The sequence below is a fragment of the Misgurnus anguillicaudatus genome, chromosome 10 (genome assembly GCF_027580225.2).
Source record: "Misgurnus anguillicaudatus chromosome 10, ASM2758022v2, whole genome shotgun sequence".
In the NCBI taxonomy this organism is placed as follows: domain Eukaryota; kingdom Metazoa; phylum Chordata; class Actinopteri; order Cypriniformes; family Cobitidae; genus Misgurnus; species Misgurnus anguillicaudatus.
In genome coordinates, this window is record NC_073346.2 from 34,145,681 (window position 1) to 34,167,358 (window position 21,678).

Consider the following 21,678-nt stretch of genomic DNA (forward strand, 5'->3'; position numbering starts at 1 on the left):
TTTGAAGCTGCACTCTTTCGCTAATCTCAAACTATTGCAGTACCCTTGTTTCCTGGAAGGTGCCCCCCAAAACACAAACACAAAAAATCGCTTATGACGTCCACATAAATGAAAGGAGTGTGAAAAAGGTCAGTCTTTACAGTGCAGCAGGAGGTCAATAGATGACTGGTGATCCAGGTCCACCCACTGCCTAACGCTTCTCAAATTCACTTAACACAGTTCAGGTCAACACGCCTCAGTGGAGCTATCTAATATAGGCTCTAGTGGTTTTAAAGTGTACAGTCTAAATGTGTGGGCTGTTTGAATTTAGGACTGATTGTTCCATTTGCCAGCAATTTTAAACATAGACCGTCTATTGATTTTATGCACCATGCATAATGAGGCTCAGACAGAAGCACTGAGGAGGAAACTACATTTTCAGTGCATTTTTTCCATATAATAACTAACCACAATCATCTATTGTTCCTTAATTTGATAATCTTAAAGGGACACTCCACTTTTTCGAAAATAGTTTTATTTTCCAGCTCCCCTAGAGTTAAACAACTGAGTTTTACCGTTTTGGAATCCATTCAGACAATATCCGGGTCTGACGGTACCACTTTTAGCATAGCTTAGCATAATTCATTGAATCTGATTAGACCATTAGCATCACGCTCAAAAATAACCAAATAGTTTTGATATTTTTCGGGTCATGTATAATATTAGCAGCTTAAAATTTCACTCTTCTGTAGTTACATTGTGTGCTAAGAACGACGAAAAATTTAAAGTTGCGATTTTCTAGGCAGATATGGCTAGGAACTATACTCTCATTCTGGCGTAATAATCAAGGACTTTGCTGCCGTACCTTGGCTGCAGCAGGTGTAGTGATATTACGTAGTGCCCGAAAATAATCCCCTTAGTAACTTTCAACATGGGACTATTTTCGGACACTGCGTAATATGGTTATTTTTAGTAAGAGTCTAATGGTCTAATCAGATTCAATGAATTATGCTAAGCTATGCTAGAAGTGGTATAGCCAGACCCCGAAATCGTCTGAATGGATTAAAAAACGGTAAACTCAATTGTTTAACTCTAGGGGGGCGTGGAGTGTTTCTTTAATGCTTTAAGTTGTTTAAAACATGCATTGTCTGGATTACCTAGCATCAAGACTAATGATGTCCTCAGAGGTAAACTGAAAAAGAGTTGTTTTTTGCATTTATATTATTCAAGTTGCATTAAGCCAGATGCTGAATGTTCAGTGTTTTGTCCATCGAGATCTCAATCTATCTCACTCTGTCTTAAAATCTCTCACTGTTTAATTGGACACAGAAGAGCCAATAGACAGAACCGGCCAACCCACTGAGGTGAATCAGAGGCTGACCAGATGGGCAGCAACAGTTCGGCTCTAGCATATGACCTCTCTTGAGATCAAGATTGTTTCTCAAAAAAAGACTTTTATAGCTCACCTGTGGAAAACATTTCAGAATTTTTTCAATGTTTAAATATAAAGAGCTCAGATACAAAGCCCTCTAAGTGCATCTAACATGTTTTCCTTTAAATGAGCATTTTTATTAGGCTTAAGGTTCAATAATTTCGCTTTAAGGGCAATGAAAATGTTATTAATCAGTAATTGAAATGCCTTATTTTCACAAATGGCACTAGTAAATATATCTGTATTTACCAAATTTGACTACTTTGTCTTATGCTGCAAAACCCTCTAAGTACATGGAATTTTTTTTTTTCATCTCAGCACTTCATATTTTCTCCTTATAGCAAAACACTCCTATACTGACTTTCTGAAGAGTATAGACACTACATACAGAAAGCAATTCACCAATAAGATCTCTTTAACTTCTAAATTATTTCTTATACAGGTACACAGTGATAAGTTAACATGGAGATCAAATTGAAAACTTAAGTCTATAACGTTTTAGATGTTTTCCTAAAAACATTTCAATAATCTAAAAAATGTCTCCTAAAGTTTCTGAACAAATCTTAGCAATGTCACATGACTTACTCCAACTTAGCAAAACAGCAAACAAAAGTCAGATTTTAATATGAAGGTTTTCAAACACATTTCTCAAAAAACCTCAGCTATAGTTGTCTTATTTATACTTTATTTAAAAAGCAATTTGGAAGAAATGTTGTTATTTAAATGAAATTAAATCTTCATTAAATGAACCACATCTGAGGTCTCCATTAAGTCTGTTAAGAGCCAAAAAAGAGCAACCCTATGGGCAATATAGTAGGAAAAACGAATGAGTCATTTAAATTTATTAATTTATATATTTTACATGAGTGATTATTATATATTTGCAGAAATGCAAGAACACTTACAATTATTACAGGATTAATCTAACTAAAACAACCTTTAGTTTTACTGATAGCTCAATTGTGACTGCTCCCGGCTCTGAACATGGTCCATACCAGCAATCTGAAAAGTGTTCAAGACACAACATAAACCTTATCAGCTTTGCTGATGATAATAAACTATGTGAACTTCTCCAAGCAGTCATAACAGATACAGTATAATGAAAGCCAAATATTAGACAACAGGGGCTAACTATAGTAAAATAACACTTCACTGTTTGCATGTATTGTCAGCCAACTATATATATATATATATATATATATATATATATATATATATATATATATATATATATATATATATATATATATATATATATATATATATATATATATATATATATATATATATATATATATATATAATTATGCGGCCAAGAAAATTATTCAAAAGCAATACTTATCCCTAAAGCCAAAAGGTAGCAGCAATTATTGTCTTCTAAGACTTTTTTCAGTCCAGCTTTTCACATAGCTGCAAATCCCATAATGGGCTGTATAATTAGATATACAAGGTTATATTCAAGTTATTTACTGGGTATAAATTTCCCCCTGTTATATCGTGCAACCCTAATATAACTATAACATAAACAACAATAGTAAAACCCTGGCTTCAAACAACCAAACCATGTTTTAAGCACACAAAACCTATGCTGCAAATAGAGACGCACAACATATCGCAATAGTTTGCAATACCTGAATTAATTTTTTTTATATTTTTAAAAGGTTGTGCATAGTCAAAGCTACTGGCACACAATTGTTAGTGTGCTTGTGTATATTCTTGCGAAGAATATCAAGCGTATTTTTGTTATATCATTTTAAATACATTTTAATAAAGTTCAAAGTAGGGCTGCATGATATACAAAAAAGATTATCATTACCATGATAACAGTATATACAATATCAATCCATACCGCAGAGAGTTGCGATTAGTGGTCGACCGATATGTTTTTTTTTCTTGCCGATGCCGATATTAAGAACGCTGTATGGCTGATATGAGGCCGATATAACACAAATATAATTACAGTAAATAAGAGACAAACAGAAAATTGTTAATACTAAATAAGCATTTATTATGGATAAAATTTATAAATATACCCTTTTAAAGTACTTATACAGTTGTGTTCAAAATTATTCAACCCCCAATGCTGTTAAGGGTTTTAGGGAATTTAGTGTACATTTGTAATTGTATTCAGAATGAAATCCTACAATGACTTCTTAAAGAACCATATGCAACTAAAATGACATCAATTGGTTTTGTAATATAGTAGTAAATGTTTCTTTTGTGAATTCTTCATTGACACAATTATTCAACCCCTTAAAGAACTACCACTCTGAAGAACAGAGGTTCATTGAAGTGTTTTCAATCAGGTATTGAAAACACCTATGGATGTCAGGGAACAGCAATAAAGCCTAATAAGCACCAATTAGTCGGCTTTAAAATGACTGTAATACTCAACTCCTTCTAAACATTTACTGGTGTGGTTACAAACATGGTGAAGTCAAAAGAATGGTCCAGGAAGACAAGAGAAGAGGTGATTAATCTTCACAGGAAGGGCAATGGCTATAAGAAGATTGCAAAGATGTTAAACATACCAAGAGACACCATAGGAAACATCATTCGCAAATTCAAGGCAAAGGGCACTGTTGAAACGCTTCCTGGTCGTGGCAGAAAAAAGATGCTAACTGCGACTGCTGTGCGCTATCTGAAGGGTAGAGTGGAAAAAAGTCCCCGTGTGACTGCTGAGGAACTGAGAAAAGATTTGTCAGATGTGGGTACTGAAGTTTCTGCTCAGACAATACGGCGCACCCTGCGTACTGAAGGCCTCCATGCCAGAACTCCCAGGCGCACCCCCTTGCTGTCTCCAAAGAATAAGAAGAGTCGACTGCAGTATGCCAAAAGTCATGTGGACAAACGACAGAAGTTTTGGGATAGTGTTCTGTGGAAAATTAGAACTGTTTGGGCCCATGGATCAACGCTATGTTTGGAGGAGGAAAAACAAGGCCTATGAAGAAAAGAACACCTTGCCTACTGTGAAGCATGGTGGGGGGGTCAATCATGCTTTGGGGCTGTTTTGCTTCTGCAGGTACAGGGAAACTTCAGCGTGTGCAAGTTACCATGAATTCTCTTCAGTACCAGGAGATATTGAATGACAATGTGTTGCAGTCCGTCACAAACCTGAGGCTTGGGAGACGTTGGACCTTTCAACAGGACAATGATCCCAAGCATACCTCCAAATCCACTAGAGCATGGTTGCAGAAAAAAGGCTGGAACATTTTGAAGTGGCCATCGCAGTCACCAGACTTAAATCCGATTGAGAACCTCTGGTGGGACTTAAAGAAAGCAGTTGCAGTGCGCAAGCCTAAGAATGTGACTGAACTGGAGGCTTTTGCCCATGATGAATGGGCGAAGATACCCGTAGATCGCTGCAAGACACTTGTGTCAAGCTATGCTTCACGTTTAAAAGCTGTTTTAACTGTAAAAGGATGTTGTACTGAGTACTAAGATTGAATGTCACTTGGGGGTTGAATAAAACTGAAAATGATGTGAGCACAGAAAAGACATTTGTGGTTATTTCATTATAAATGTTATGTTATATTTGTCTGACCTACACATGCCTCTTTGATGTAATTGTAAGCAGGATGACTGAATGATCAAAATCAATGTCAAACCGGCCAAAACAATCAATTTCAGTTGGGGTTGAATAATTTTGAACACAACTGTATATAGTAAAATATATTTAGACATAGTTAATGTGGATCTGACACGGTACTGTTTGAATAGGTGTGTTGTGTAGTTAAAAAGTGAATCATGATTGGTCAGTATTTTTTTATTACAAACAACAAATGTAAGTAATAGAGAAATTTGCTGGCCGATTGAAAAGATTTATCGGCCGATAATAAAAAACTAAAATATTGGTATATATTTGCAATATATATCTGCAATATATTGTCCTATCACTAGTAATGATCACTTTTATTTTACGTGTCTTATCATTTGTGTGTTGCATGCCTAGACTGTCCAAATTAGACCAGTCAGAAGGAGCCGTATTAAATACCCGCCAAGTACAGTAGGTCTTATACTGTTATATTATTGGCTAGACCGTGGCCACAAAAGTGAACCTAGCGGCTGAAAGCAGAGAGCGGAAATGAAATATGGCAGTAGTAGACACGAGCGAGAGAAAACTACAGCGATAAACATGTGCGAAAAAAGAACGGTACGTTTGAACTAGTTTTTTTTAACCTGAATTAGGTTTAAATACATTAGAAGAATATGTATTACCTGTTTATCAGTCCCTCCAGAAAAACATGATCATGTGATCGCATGATTCAATGCATAATCAGCTAAAGTTTGCATATTTATACAGGGGCGGCATTTTTTAAATACGCTGCACTTTCGCCACATAAATTGCAGATTTCTGCTCACAAAATATGCAGGACTTGCATGATTTCATAATCTTCACATTTTCGTGACAAAAAGTCATGTATATCTTAGCAGAAAGTTGAAAAATGTTGCATTTACTTCACACATGAGCTATGTCCCCTGTTGTCATGGGAATGTTAGGAAGTGACGTAATTAAGCGACGTAAACATCAATGAAAAGTTCACGCAGTTTTTGCAAGTTCACGCAATTTCATTGCATAGAATTGCATAAATATCCTGCATATTCCATCGCATTTTCTAAGAAAACGTGCCGCAAGATCAAGGATTTTTGCCCGCAACAATCACAAAAAAACTCTGCGTTTTTCTGGAAGGACTGGTTTATTTCAGTAGGATAATTACATTTCTAAATGTTAAAATAAAAGCTAATAAAATAGCATTTCTAGTGAAATTATATATCTATCGTAAGAAATATCGGAATCGAAACACGCATTTCATATATTTTCGCAAATACTCGCCAGCCCCAGTTTTAATCGCCTCACCCTGCCACATACTGTATCATCGAGCAAGTTATCACACATATTTTCAATATCGTGCACCCCTATCGGATACTCTTCTCTGGTCCACCGAACCATCAACTGGTCAAGTAACATGCCTACAATGATCAACATCCAACGCCCTCCTGGTCTTCCGTCATCCCACTATGCTTCAGCGAGGTTCAGATTGGAAGCCAGCATAGCAAGCTGAAAGTGTGAGATATAAAAGCCCTATCTGCCATCGTCCCCCTGTTAATCCCCCACCTCAAAACCACAAACAGCCTGACAACATGCCATTTGACAAATGCCCCGTTGCCGCCTTGAACACTTTTCACGCTCTACAGAGGAAAACAAAGGCCCTGTCAGTCACTATCGGGCTGACAGAGACGGATCTTCAGCGTGTGGGTTGGTGTCAGACACCTGCACGGATCTTTGGGGGGGAACCGCAGCATCTGGAAACAGGACCGTGACTGCCTGATGTCAGTTACAAAATGAGTCTGATTGCAATCTGCTTTGTAAATGACAGCAGTTTTCCTCTCCTCCGATATTCCAACTCCGGAGCTCACGTCAACCCACACGCTTCCTCTGTTACTAGGTAGAGAGACGAGAAGTGTTCTGCCCGCAGCTGGAATTTGAGGGTCATTTCAAGAACACAACAAGCTGTTAAGACAGACAATCGAAGCTCACTCACTCTGTCTCTCTCTCTCGCACGCACACACGCCACATAGACATCGAATCAATAGAAATGCAAACGCGAGAGGAAGGTCATTTGTGAACGCTCTGCTGGAATGCATGTTCATAATTGTAGAGGACGGTCTCGTGCAGACCGGTTTAATCAAATTATGAATAAACAGCCTCTCGGCGCTGATGTAAACACTGAGTTTCAAATACCATTTTAGCCTTAAATACACAAATTTTTTTTGTTTTTGCCATATTTGGTTTGAAGGTCTCAAACCGTTTGGTGTATACACACAAAATAAACTCTTTGAGAAATGTAGCAGGTACATGTGCAAAATTCTCACGCTCACCAGCATAAAGTAAACAACCCTGGGACGACAACATCCCTCTGCTTATTAACACACATTCAGCATTTGGCAGATGGTTTATCCACTGCTACTTACATTCAAGGTAAACATTTAATCAATAGGTGTGCGCCTTGGGATTTGAACGCATGACCTTGATGTTCTTAGTGTCACGCGTTCTCGTAAACACACAACTCATATACGTAAATGACATGGATAAGGGGTTGGTATTTCCACTCACCGAATACTCGATGGTTCCCTTCGGTCTCTGGAACGACATCCGTCTTCCATCCTTCTTCTCCGGCGTCTTTTTCTGTCCCGTATCTGAAAGCAAGCGAGGGAAGGTTCTCATTACGTTCATGTTCTGCACGCCCCTCAGCCTGACACACGCTGCCGAGCTCCCGGTCTCGTCCGACGGCTCATCCGTCAACAGCGAGTGTGAGCGAGCGAGCGATTCCGGTGAGCTAGAAAACACAGCTTCTCTCTCTCTCTCTTTCTCTCTGTCTCTCACCCTTCCTGTCTCCCTCCCTCCTCTTTCTCTCTCTCTCTCTCTCTCTCTCTCTCTCTCTCTCTCTCTCTCCCTACAATGACAACCAATGTGTCTTCACCTTCCAATGCCTCCCGCTACTGCAAATGTCTGTAATAGACGAAGACCACCCTGACCTCTATGAAAGAGAAAGAGGGAGCGAGAGATGAAGAGATGGAGGGCTGGTAGGGTGCTACCTGACAGTATCACATTTGTGTTGTGCTGAGATTCTGGTTGTGCGTGTTTCACACAGGAGTGCTTTTTCTAAGGAGGTAAGAGAAGCTGTGGCTTCCAAAGCAAACACTGCTTGAGGAATTAATCAGCAGCACAAAATAAATATTATACAATCTAATATTGCAATTTAAAACCGCATTATTAATAGTGACATTACTTTACAAAACCTGTATTTGGAAGAGGGCAAATATGGGTGGAAGTCATGTGACAGGTGGCAGCGCATATTGATTAGCTGTTTAGCATTTTTTGCATCTGGTCTACAAATTGAGCTGGTTGGATAAAACTGGTAGAAATGTATTAGGTTATTTACACAAACAAGGATTTAAAGACCCACCGAAGTGCCTTGAAATGTGCAGCTTTGTTCGATGTCTTGACGTAATTTCCACTAAAACAGGAAGTTAGGGTGGAACCTATTGTATGGCTCCTCCCCTTTTTAAAATAGCCTATAGTGTTTAGTTGAAATGAGGTCATAAAGATCGTTGATCCATATTGGCAGACGTGAAAAACCAAAACTGCCTACTTCCCTACTGCATTGACGGCTATATCGGACGCACGTGCAGTGACGCGATTACGCGTCTGGTCGGAACTTTACTTCTGGTTTCTGATTGTTTAATGGTTTGACTTTGCTAAACCGAACTCTTAAACAAATACATCATCGAAAATAACAAATGATTTGGTTTCCTAGGTAATCTACGTGTTGTTTTTTTGCTTGTTATATGAATAAACTACTTTAAAAGGACTTTGTTGTTATTTATTCTTAGCAGAGTTTACCAGAAGTTACGTGTGTTTCACGAAAGCTGTTTGTTTATGTTGTAAAGGGCCGCTCACATTATAACAATAACTATAAAAAATATAGTTTTGAAAATCGTTTTATATTAAAGAGAATAGCGGAATTCACACCACAACTATAATGATAAAGATACATCGAACAATATCGTTGGGATCACTTTTTGAGCGATTTTTCCCCCCACATGATGAACGATAAACCATTCACAGCCAATCAAATCTATTTGAACTTCAAGTGCACGCGCAGTGGAGCTCATTGCTGAGGTCCATAACATAAAATTACCTCAGGTTTCCAGCGCTTATGCATTTGCTGTGAAATTCAATACGTAATGTTTTTCCTCCCACACTGACGACGCCAAAAGGTAAAATATAAGATTACATAAACTATTAGATTCACTGTTCAGAGTTATGCGAAACGCAGTGTGTTGAATACATTTGCTGGTTTAACCGCTGTGTAAATGCAACACATATTTACATATTCAGTGACACTTTTGCAACAATTGCGAAAGTTTTTATTACAAGAAATATCCAATATTAGTTGATGCCATTAAAAGTGCAGGTGCTTTGCGCAAGTGAATTAGCATAAAGTTATTGTTATGGTGTGGACGCTTATATATTGATTGTTATAGTTAACATAATAGTTATCGTTATAATGTGATTGTGAATGGCCCTTTACTGCTATATGCAGCGATATGCAGTAATCAAGGTGAGTAGTATGTCCGAATTCCTAGTATTTGAAAAACAGTAGGCGAAAAGGTCCTAAATGAAGATGATGGAGAGTGCATTCAATGGAAACTACTATTCTGTGAGCCCCAGGCAGAAGACCCAACAAAGACGGAGAGGTGTCGGACTGTCGGCATATTCAAAAACGTCGAAAAGCTGTAACGTGGCTCTGTTTAAATGCAATACATAAAGGGAACAGCTGTTCCTTGTGGTTAAATGGCGCCTGATTTACAGCATTGTAGGTGTAGTATGTCCAAATGTCATTTACACTACCCATATTTATACTATACAAACCGGTTTAACGATCGATGAGTACTATATTATTTAATACGTATTAGGGATGTTTAACGATTAATCGCGATTAATCTATAGCAGAATAAAAGTTTTTGTTTACATCATATATGTGTGTGAACTGTGTATAATAATTATGTATATATAAATATGCACACATGCATGTATAAATGTAAGAAAAATATATATTAAGTATGTATATTTATAAATAATATAAATTATACATAAATATACAAATGTATATACACATGTAAACATTTCTTAAATATATACATGCATGTGTGTGCATTTATTTATACAAAGTTATTATACACAGTTTACACACATATATGATGCAAAAAAACTTTTATTCTGCTATAGATTAATCGCGATTAATCGTTATGCATTCCTACTACGTACTGTCACAGTATGCACTGCAGTTTTGGATGCAGGGTGTAAGTTTTTCACACTAGTTTATGATATCCTCAATGTATCCTCAAAACATACTCATACTAAAAGCCTGATTTCATGGGTACTTATAAGGAATAGTTTACCCAAATATGAATATTAGTTATTGTGTGTTTAGTGACACCAATGAGATTCAGTGTTATCAACACGCCGCCATATTTACAATTTACTGCATTTATATGTTTACAATGCACAAAGTATCCATCTCTAAATTTTGTCTTACAAATGTATCATTTTGCTTCAGAAAACTAACCCACTGCAGTGATTTATATTACCTTAATGATGGATGGATATTCTTTTTGGAGCTTTGACAAATTAAACACCATATAAGAAGACAACATAACATTTTAATATAGAAATGATTCATTTGTGTGTAACTAAAGAAAAGATGTCCTATACATCTGGAATGGCACGAGGGTGGGTACATTATGAGTGAGGTTTCACATTTTGGTAAACTATTTCTTTAACCTGGAAACCATGTAAACAAATGTAGCTGAACTGACATAAAAAATCCACAGGGAAAGGACTGCATTCGTGCTGCAATTCCCGGCTTATGTTAAGCAAACAGGACTGCATGTGGTATCATGTGTGTGACTGCTCATGTGTGCTGTAAGCTTAGGGTTATCACAGCAATGTTTGCAAGTCCTCCACATGTTCACTTTGCTTCGGGGGCTCTACATTAACTCCAGAATCTGTGGGACTAACAGGTTCTGCACTTGTGTTAGTGTGCCGCTCGGCTGCGCAGCCACGAGTCATAGCAGCCCTGCTATTTCTGTACTCGCACCACAGAGACGCACGGTCACTAGAGAAACCAGGCCAGCGCTCTGATACCAACACTTTTCTTTGTCCCTGCGTTCTCATACCTTTACTTAACACAGAGTAACCTGAAGAACAACTATAGCGCCTGATGTCTGTCTAAAGTCAATATGATGTCTAAATTGATCAAACCTACTAAATACACTTTATATTCCTGTTCTTACTGTGAATAAATTTACTGATCCATGTTATTGAAAACAGAAAGGTTTTTAAAAATGCACCGCCTCTTAAATGACGTTTATGACTTTTCTTATCGTCTGAATTCTGTGCATCCTAAATTCTTAAACTTTGTTTATACTCGCAGCTCGCTCCATAACGTGAGCCTACGATGCATTTATACTTGATGTGCTTGCTGTTGCACTATACTTTGAAACAACAGGGGGCGACTCAGAGTAATCGAGTCTAAAGCCAACATGAAGTAGCAGATAAAAGAAGTTGTTTACAGAGACAACCCTTAAAGCCAATTTATACTTTTGCGTCGGGGTTACGCCGTAGGGTACGCCAGAAACTACGCACGTAGGCAACGCCGTCATGAGCATTTATACTTCTGCGTTTGTGTTGCTCTGCAGTTACACTGCCGAAATGAGTAGGAGGAAACATAATGCATTCACGCCGACCAATTACAGATCTTGCGGTCTGCGTCGTTTCGACGTGTAGTTACATTTTTGAGGAGGTGCACGTCAGGTACTGCGAAGGGTACGGCGACAGGGTTCGCGTCTATGCGTATGTTACGGCGTACCTATAACGCGCACCTAACGCAAAAGTATAAATTGGCCTTTACGGTACATTCACACAAGGCGAAAACGTTAACGCTTGACCAAAGGCTTGTATGAAGTGTAGCCAACAGCCAATCACAGTGGCTGCAGTGCTCTTGTGTAGCATAAACGTTGTTGGCTGGCTCGCACTAAGTTATTTGCATAAGGGGATCTGACTGGCTGACGCATGCGTTGGCTCTTGAAAAGTTGAGAAATGTTTAACTTCTGCTGCGAGCAACAGCAGTAACGTCACCCATTAAAAGTAAACAAGAAATGTTAACGCTTACACCCCGTGTGAATGTACCGTAACACTTGTAACATTAGGGGGCATATTTTAATGATCTAAGCGCATGGTCTAAAGCACATTGCGCAAGTGCATTTAGTGCATGGCCGAATCCACTTTTGCTAGTTTAACGACGGGAAAATGGTTTGTGCACCTGGGGCACTGTCTAAAAGGGTTACTCTTATTCTCGTAATGAATAATGGGTGTGTTTTGGGCATGAAATGCAATAAACCAATGAGGGTCTCATCTCCCATCCCCTTTACCAGTTGTGCTCGCAATACAACATGGCGGAGTTTGTAAGCGGATAAACTATAAGCACAGGAAGAACACAAGTTTAAGATTGATGTTAAAAAAATACGTTGTGTTTTATTAATTGAAATGCTTATGTGTGTAATTAAAGCTTTGGTTTGTCATCCCATTTATATGCGCATATTACTAACGCGCTCCTTAAATAACAAATAAAATATTGTGCCATTGACTTTAGGCTTTAAGTTTTCACCAAATGTTAATGAAATCATAATTTCATTAACATTGCTTTGTTAAACAAACAAAACAGACAACTTAAAGTTTTGATGTATTCCTCATCCAATGGTAAGTTCAAAACAAATATAAGTTTTATATTTACAAATATAGTTTTGTTTCGAAAAGATTTATCAAAGAGATGATGCACAAACATGCCTGCTCGGACAGAGTTGCCTTTAGGGTTGTTTATTTTTGGATGTGGAGCCACGAGCATCAATGCACTCATGCGGATGCATCAAGTATAAACCAGGCTTTAGGCAGCATCCTAAATGAAGAGGAACGCCACAAGGTGCCGATTTAAGAGTGCTACACAGTCAGCAACTATTTGAGTACCACAGAAATATTGCTCCCTACATGAAGCACACAAAATCGAATATCTTGGGCTAATGCTTTTTTGCATTACATTAATTACAGTATATTTAGAATTTTCATTTTTTAAACTTTAGAATTTCTATTTTCATTCACCACATTTGAATGTTTTCTCCCCGCTGAGCTCATCACAATGCATTATGGGATTGAATTCCATGCAAAAAGGATACGTGTTATGTTATCCACCAGTATTTTATTTTATTTATTTATTTTTTTAGTATTTTATTTTTTTTATCTGTCTTTTAGTTATTTATTTTATATTATGTGCTTGGTTTGTTGAGAATGTTAATGTACAATATATGTTTGCCTTATTGTAATTGTATGTTAATGCAGAATAAAAAAAATAAAAAAAATAAAAAATGTTATCCACCAGTAGAACAGCCTTATGTTATGACACACATATGATGCTTTGAAAATATGGGATTTTCTTCCGATAGGGAAGGAAATAGTCGAATATTTTACTGATCCTGATACATTATCAAAACACATTTACAGCCATCCCCTTATTTAGTCTCCAAATGTACCACTAAATGTACATGCGAATTTGTAAAACAAAAACACTTTTCATCAGTCATGCGGTAAAAGCTCTCAAACAAAGCAGCTCTTTTTGTGAGATTTCACAGCCAAGATATAAACAACGCTTACAGAATCGTTACTAGTATCAGCAGAGTACATCTGTATGCTTAAAGCTTGCAGATGTGATAAAGCATAACAAAAAAGCATATAAATTCAGAATTTATGTTTCCAGGAATGTTTGTGTATATACATAAGGCCTTTAGATGCTGTACACATAAACACAGAGGTTGGTAGAGCTCATAACAATGGAAGTTTTTTACATGAATATCTTGTACGTTTATTTATGGTAAATGTAAGGTATAATTCATGTCCATATTTAAAAATTTTGCATTGTTGCAGTGCAGTAGTATTATTCTTGTAGCTCAGTTGGCAGTGCATTGTGTAAACCGCGCCAGTCCCACAGGTTTGATTCCTAGGGAGCACAAAGACTGATTAAATGTATTGAATTGCCTTGGATTTAGGCATCCGGCAAATGCAAAAATGTTGCATTATGTTGCAACTGCATTATGTAGATTTCTTGAGGTTCAAACCCATGACCTTTGTGCTGCTAATGCAATCCCCTACCAATTGAGCTACAGGAACATTATGGGTTTGCTGAATCGTAAATTAACCTATCATAAATAAGTAAATAGTTTAATTGTTAAAGATCTATGTGTCCCACAAAAAAATGTACATATGCAAAATATTTTTCTGAAGCAAGTGTGAAGAAAATCTGTTTATACATTTGTTGTCTTTTGATCTATTTGGATCAGAAAAGGATGCTAAAAGCATGCAACAAACTTTTCTCTGACAAGGCAAACAACTGGTGTTAGACACAGCTGCAGTGGCCGAGCTGAGGTTATTTTTAGACTGCACTCATTTACTGCTTAAAATGGTACTAGAAACAAGTGGCCCATCATAATAAGCAGGTGGTACACACACACACACACACACACACACACACACACACACACACACACACACACACACACACACACACACACACACACACACACAGTGCTGGAATGAGGAGAAGACTATAGCATAGGGAAATTGCCTCATTTGCTTTAGAAAACTCGTGTTTTATTTCAACATCAAACACTCAACTAATCTGAGGACAAAGGAAAAGTGTTGCTATAATTTGAATGCTAGATTTGGTCTAAATACAATGACAAGATGTCCCACAAGCCTGTCAAACTATGAGTTTGCATATCTCTGCAATAGAAGTCGACCGATAGTTGATTTTACCGATACAGATAACTAAGTTGGTCCCTGCTTGCGGATAACCGATTAATCGACCGATTAATTGACCGATTTTAAAATGGATACTGGATAAAAAACATACATAACACTTAAAGTGAAACAGTGCTGAAATGTATTACAAAAGTATTAAAACAACAGTACCGAACCATAAAAATTTGCTAAATGAAATAAATGTATAAGAAATATATAAATTATAAATAATAAGTGAATACTTCTGTTAAATACTCCCACTGGGGAAATTATATAATTACATATAGGATAATTATATAATTACATTACATAATTGCATAACTGTATATTATATGTGTAGTCTTGTACTTTATTTGCTTCTGTTTTAACATTTAATTATTATCTAAAAAGATTTATTGCAGTGATGATAAAAAGAACTGAAATCAGATTTTATTTAGTTAGATATGTTAACATTGCCGACAGCTGCATATAGTTTGCTTTCTCTCGTTATTAACTTAAAATATGGATGAAAGTAACCAGCTTGAAATAAACAAATGCAAATCGATAGTAAGATTCACAACATTAAACATTTGGGCTGGATTTGTCTGCATGTATTTTTGTGTAACTGTTTGAGGTACTACTGATATTAGTGTCCTGTCAGCCTTGACGGCAAACTTAGGTTCCTGCTGTTGTTTCTTTGTAAATGTAGCATTAATTCAGCAAATGAATTACTTAATAATGATTTGAAGCAACAGACGCACTCGGAAAAACTATCAGCATGGATTTTTTGCTGATAACCGATTGTTCCACCAATGAACTATCGGTAACGATTAAACGGCAAAACCGATTAATCGGTCTACCTCTACTCTGCAAATCCTGCTTGCAGAGACAATCTCCTTTTTTCATCATCAGGATTATCAATTGGACTACTTTTTAACTGTTGCCACTGGTTGTTATTTCCGCTGTTTAAATCAGCTGTCTGCTGTTCTTCAGTTTTTAATCTTAAGATAAGATGATTTTATTTATGATAGCAAAGTTTTGGTATGTGGGCTGGGATCAGATCTGGCAACCCCTTATGTTCCATTAAACCATGCAGAAGAATTGAAGGCAAACAGCGACTACCTTACAAAAAGAATGTCAAAAAGTTAATGTGTTTTGCAGGAGGCGTGGCTTCTAAGGTTTTCTAAAGGTTGGTTGAGATATTATGCTTTCAAAGGTAGCATGCTTTGGCTAACCTGCTATGATTAGCCTCTTCAAAAGTGTTTCCTAAAATATATATCCATATAAATTGTGATATTATAAAGACACAAACTTTTCTCTTGAAATTTTCCGGGGACCCGTTGGAACCTTCTGGGGGACCCCAGTTTGAAACCCGCTGGCCAATCCTACCCTAAATTACTTTCATATATTTTCCGTGAAGAAACAGATTATAGATTTATACAACTTCAGAATGAGTAAATAAAGACTTAACTGGACTGATGAAGGTTTTACATGAACTACTCCTTAAATGGCAACCCAATTTGGCAAACAAACCATCCCGAAGACAAGCAAACACAAATAGATAAATAAATAAAACTGCGTGACAGTGCTCGCTGCAGTGGATGACTCAACTTATATAACGCTGCGTTGAGTTGTGCCTGACAGGCTCTTTAAGAGCGTCTGTGCTTTACATCCAGAACAAATCCAGACTCAAGACTTCAACTGCGCTGAGTTCACACATTCAAGCATGAAGGAGCTCTTCAGTCATGTGTGTTACCTAAAGAGACAGTTCACGCCAGTTCTGTGACAATTCTCTGATCGATGACACTGAAAAACAAAGTATCTGGCTGCAAACTACACACCGTTACGCTTGTTTCCTATCACCATGCTGCAGATATCTATACAGGAGTGTGAAAACACTTTTTGTTTACATGCTTGCCAACATACAGTATTTACCTGGAGTGGGTGGTATGACTACATTTCTATATCCGTTATGAGTAATTGGACATCTTTATAGAATCTCAAAAGTGAAAATTAACTATGCAATGCCTATACTTTGGTTATCCAGTGACTGTACTATAATCTTATTTGAATATATTGGCTATATTTTTTGGTTGTAAAACAGCTCCCCATTACTTAACTCATCATTTTATTATTAAACAAATCGTTCAGACACATTTTGAGTAGATATGGCACATTCAACACCCTTGTGCAACTGCCGATATAAACACATCTGTGTCTGCACAGAAGTTTCATAATGTATTCATATGGCAAATTCCATTGTGTCTAACAAACAATCAGCCATCGCTTCGTTTTCCAAGGCAGAGACAAAATGTTTATAGGTTGGGATCTCCTTCGCCCTGACACCATTGCACATTGCTGTATATTATTGACATACCGCCTAACCCTCGTATGAGCTAATTCAAGAGTTACAGTATATTACATGCTATCCAGACTGTTTTGCACAATGAATACATGCATGTAATAGATTAGCAATGATGCTTAATGCTTTTGATCATATGATTTTTAGTCGATCTAAAGGTTTCACTCCAGTTTATACAGTATAAATGAGCGTGCACGCACACACACACACATAATGGATCGTGTGAATGTAGGCAGCATGTATTAATAGTGTCTATAATAGTATGTGTCATGTATTTATATAAAAAACACAGGGTTAGTTTAATCTGATTTCTAGCTATGCCTGATTAAAACATCTATCCAACATTAAACAAGATAAGAAACTATGCAATTGAAGAATTGTGCAATCGCTGTGTGCAAGAGAGACGACTTTGCCAACACTGTAAGGAAAAATTAGTTTATTTCGACACTGTCTTTACTCAATCATCTTCATCTTCTTGAAGGTCCATATTCTACATTGGTATATTGTTTTATTTTTGCCTAAGATCCAAATTTATATGTTAATCAAAGCTTCTTTGAAGCTTATTGAAGAAAAATGCAATATGTAATAACTTGCTAAATAATGCAATATACAATATGTGGTGTGATGATGCTTTGTCAAATGATAAAATATATTTAAAACATTAAAAATTATATGTGACACTGTCTGTGAAATCTTGCATCATCTAATTCTAAGACTAAGAGCATCAAAGTTTGATTTCCACCATTAATTTTACTATGACTTCCATCTTTGGCATTACCTTACTTAATCAATATTAAATATATGTAGGTTATTTTTCACAGAATGTTCTGTAGGATGATTTTATGTCACAAAAAATGGCTTTAGATGGGTTCACATAATGTATAAGCAACATACATGTTTAACAGTCTTTCTTGGTAAGGAAATGCAAACAAAGTCTTTCTGCTATTTGCATTGTCCTAAATTTCTGAAGCATTTAATTTATTCAGATACTGCAAACAGGGTTCCCACACCTTAGTTAACTTCAAATTCAAGGACGTTCCAGGTCCAATACCCTTAAAATCAAGGATTAAATGTGGGGACACATTTCAAGTGAGAGCAAGGTTACATCGTGTTACCTTTTAGGATACATTGTTACAGTTCCCTTTCGAGGGAACTTGCGCTGCGTCACTGCGGTGACACTTTGGGGACACCTTCAGGGGTAAGTGCGTCTGAATGTGTATATCAAATACAATCAATGGTGAGGCTTAATGACAAAGACAGGGTGACACGTGAGCCAGGAAGTATATCGCTATCCGAAATATTGCCAAAGATGGCGTAACAGGGACGCAGGAAGTTGAGACGCAGCGTCTCGTTTCCTTCTCATGGAATAACAGTTACATAAGTAACCCGAGACGTCTTCATGTGTCAAACACAACTATGCAAAAAAGCATTTTGGTATGAATCAACATTCGCATACAGAAGATATAAGCATTTAAAATGAACAGTTTAGTACGTGTGCTTAAAAAGTCTAGAATTGTTATAATATTATCCTACATTACACAGGGATTTATATGGATTTTTTTCCAGAAAACTTCTTGCATAAAATAGATTCAAGCTCTTTCAATGATCTGTATCTATGCAATGTATATTTTCAAAAACTTGCAGGGCCTTGAATTTTTTCCCACAGATTCACAAACTTTTAAGGATTTTAAGGATCCATGGGAACCCTGTGCAAACTATTGCAATACGCACACATCTTTGATCTTTCTATTATTTCGATATATCTTGCAGTCCTAGTTCCTATTCTGGTGAGAGTAGGTTAAAGTTTCCCAACATTGTACTTTGAACTTTACATTATAAGAAAAAGAGGAAAATCCCTCTTTTTAACAAAAAAAGGGGAAGAAATTGTTGCAATACCATCATGAAGTTCCTTACTCGCCACCCTTCACGCACCAGAATGTGACAGTAACTGCTCTGTGTGATGTTGAACTCTGCAAGGTTTGTTCCGTTCCCTCATTAACACCCACCCCAGGTCAATGAATCAAACCCTGATCCTGTCAGTGTGTCACCTGCACCCGAGTCTCTCATTAGCACAAACTCCAGAGTGACTAATCGCAGCGAGATCCCTCCATCCATTCGCCAGTTATTGCTTTAGTGAGCACTATTTAGTTTGCAAATCAAATAAAGAAGTGGCTAAAGTCTGCCTCTATATCGAGTGAACTCTGCTCTTAATCTAAGTCCCTGCAAAATGCTGTGCAAACTGCAGCTCTGTTGAAAACTCAAAACAATTAAATAGCTTTTAATTTAGCAAGGAAATCTTTCTTCTTGTTGTAATTTTGTAAAATTGAATTTGGTTGTGCAAATAATGAGCCAATGCTGATATCATTATTAGTTCAGAAAGTTAAGTCGAATTTATTGCATTGTGGGTTTGGCGCAGTTTCGCAAACAATAAAGTTATTTAAGTATTTCATGCATGAAGAAATTTTGCATATTGTACATAGTAGGGTTGGGTGTAACGACAGTAAATAAAACAAGCATTGCCACTAAACTAACTAACATCTATCCGGTTTTAAAAATAAATACACAGTGCACTTGTTGTTATGTTAATAATATGGTATGTTATATACTACAAACTAAAACATGTACTTTGGTACCATTTCAAACATACGCATTTTCTTCCAGATTTCTTGTGGGAGACATGATGCATGACATCTAAGAGACAGTCATGTGATAAATAATGACTCAAATAAAGAATGAGTCTTCTTTCAATTTATCAGCATGACTACATAGCACATCGGGATGAGTTGTGACGTCTAGCAAAACACTTCCCGTTCTTTATCTCACTGCATCTGGCAGCTTTAGTGCTAAATCCATATCCACCATCAGAAAACGGGTGAAATAATGCAGGTCAAGGGGAAAAGACTGCACAAGCTGGAGTTGAAAGATCAGCCGCTGTGGTGCGAGTAAACAGCTCCCTCGGCCTTTGCTTCACACCGGGCCTGGAACCTAGTCACAATTTAAGAGGTTTTTGAATGGAGGTCAAAGTTTGATACGCTGCGCACCAACCCTCCCTGCCACTTTAGCATTTAGTCTAGACGTGCGCTAAACAAATGCTGCTGGGGCTGCAATGGTCTCCAGCAATCGATGAAGTTCAAAGGTGAGGTCACTGCAGCTTGTGCTAGCGGTTCCTCTGTGCCAAGTGCTGTTTGTTTGATTAGCGCTGGTTAGTGCCGAGCGGTTTGATGGTATAAACCGTGTGATGGAAGAAATGTCAGAAATGTCAACCTTCTGAGGTTATGTACCTTTGAGATCTGTGACGAAAATGCAATAATGGAATAATGTGAAAATGTAACATTCGGCAAACTCGTCAAGACAAGGGTTGATTACATTTACGTTTATGTACAGTATTTGTCAGACACTTAAATCCAAAGTGATTTACAGTGCATTACAAGTAGGGGTGTAAATCGGACAGTTTATTGCGATACGATACAGTACCGATTATCTCCGCCAGTGATGCAATGCTTGCCGATACATCAAACATTTCTTTGATGCAATTACGAATTGATTTGATTAATTTATCGATACTTTAATATTTCAAGCCTAATTAAGCAGTTACATTTGTAATAACTCATGAATGCAAACAAATATATATTAGGGATGCACCGATAGGATTTTTTTGGGCCGATACTGATACCAATTTAAACACTTGTGTACAATACTATACAGTTGGTCTATTAGCTAGTTTATTTCTGCATCAAATTATTTTTTACTGAACATGGATTGGATCTAATTAACATTCAACTGACCATATAAATATTGCTACTTCAAAAAAAGTTGGACTTCTTTTCCCCCACTAAAGTGCAATTTGTTTCTTTTATTGTCCAAGACATTAATTAATAAACAATCTGTATCGGCCTTTCTCGTGCTATTGCCGATATGCCGATGGTTTCAAATTCATTAAAAATTGGCCGATAAATATCGGCGGCAAATACATCGGTGCATCACTAATATATATAACATGAACGTTTAATTCAACTCTTTAAAAAAGGCACATTCTGTCCCAATTGGGACATTTACAACTACAATAAAAAATAACTTTTTTAAAATAAAGCATAAATAAATAATGAGGGGAAAAAATGTCACATAAAATCAAGCTTATGATGGTCAAAGTCAAAGTTTTTAGCTGGTGCTGGCAAAGGATTTTTGCTAATCTGTTTGTCTAATTCCTTTTCCAAATACAAAATATTTCCAAACTCATGACTTGCATCCGATAGCAGTCACAACATCTTTTGCCTCGCTGTGTTTTCGCTGCTACAACCGATTTGTTGCTGAATTACATTCACTTGCTGAGACTAGCAAACGAAAATAAACGTAAATGCGTGCTTTGGCGGAACTGCGTAGACTACATTACGCCAAGGAAAGAGGACGCGGAGAGTATAAAATAAAGGTACCTCCAATCGATTTTTTATTTGTGGCATCGATGCATCATTAGAAATTTAATTGATGCATCAATCCATCGATGTATTGTTACAC

At 37.0% G+C, this 21,678-nt stretch overlaps 1 protein-coding gene across 4 annotated transcripts in view; it reads right to left on the reverse strand.

Annotated features, from left to right (window-relative positions):
* Positions 1-21,678, reverse strand: part of oxr1a (oxidation resistance 1a) — a 236,468-nt gene that overhangs the window by 63,565 nt on the left and 151,225 nt on the right. For all 4 annotated transcript variants that reach the window (XM_073872432.1, XM_073872433.1, XM_073872431.1 and 1 more), the window contains one exon: positions 7,527-7,609. In XM_073872432.1, coding sequence (XP_073728533.1) covers positions 7,527-7,609 — 83 coding nt within the window. The remainder of the gene's footprint in view (positions 1-7,526; positions 7,610-21,678) is intronic.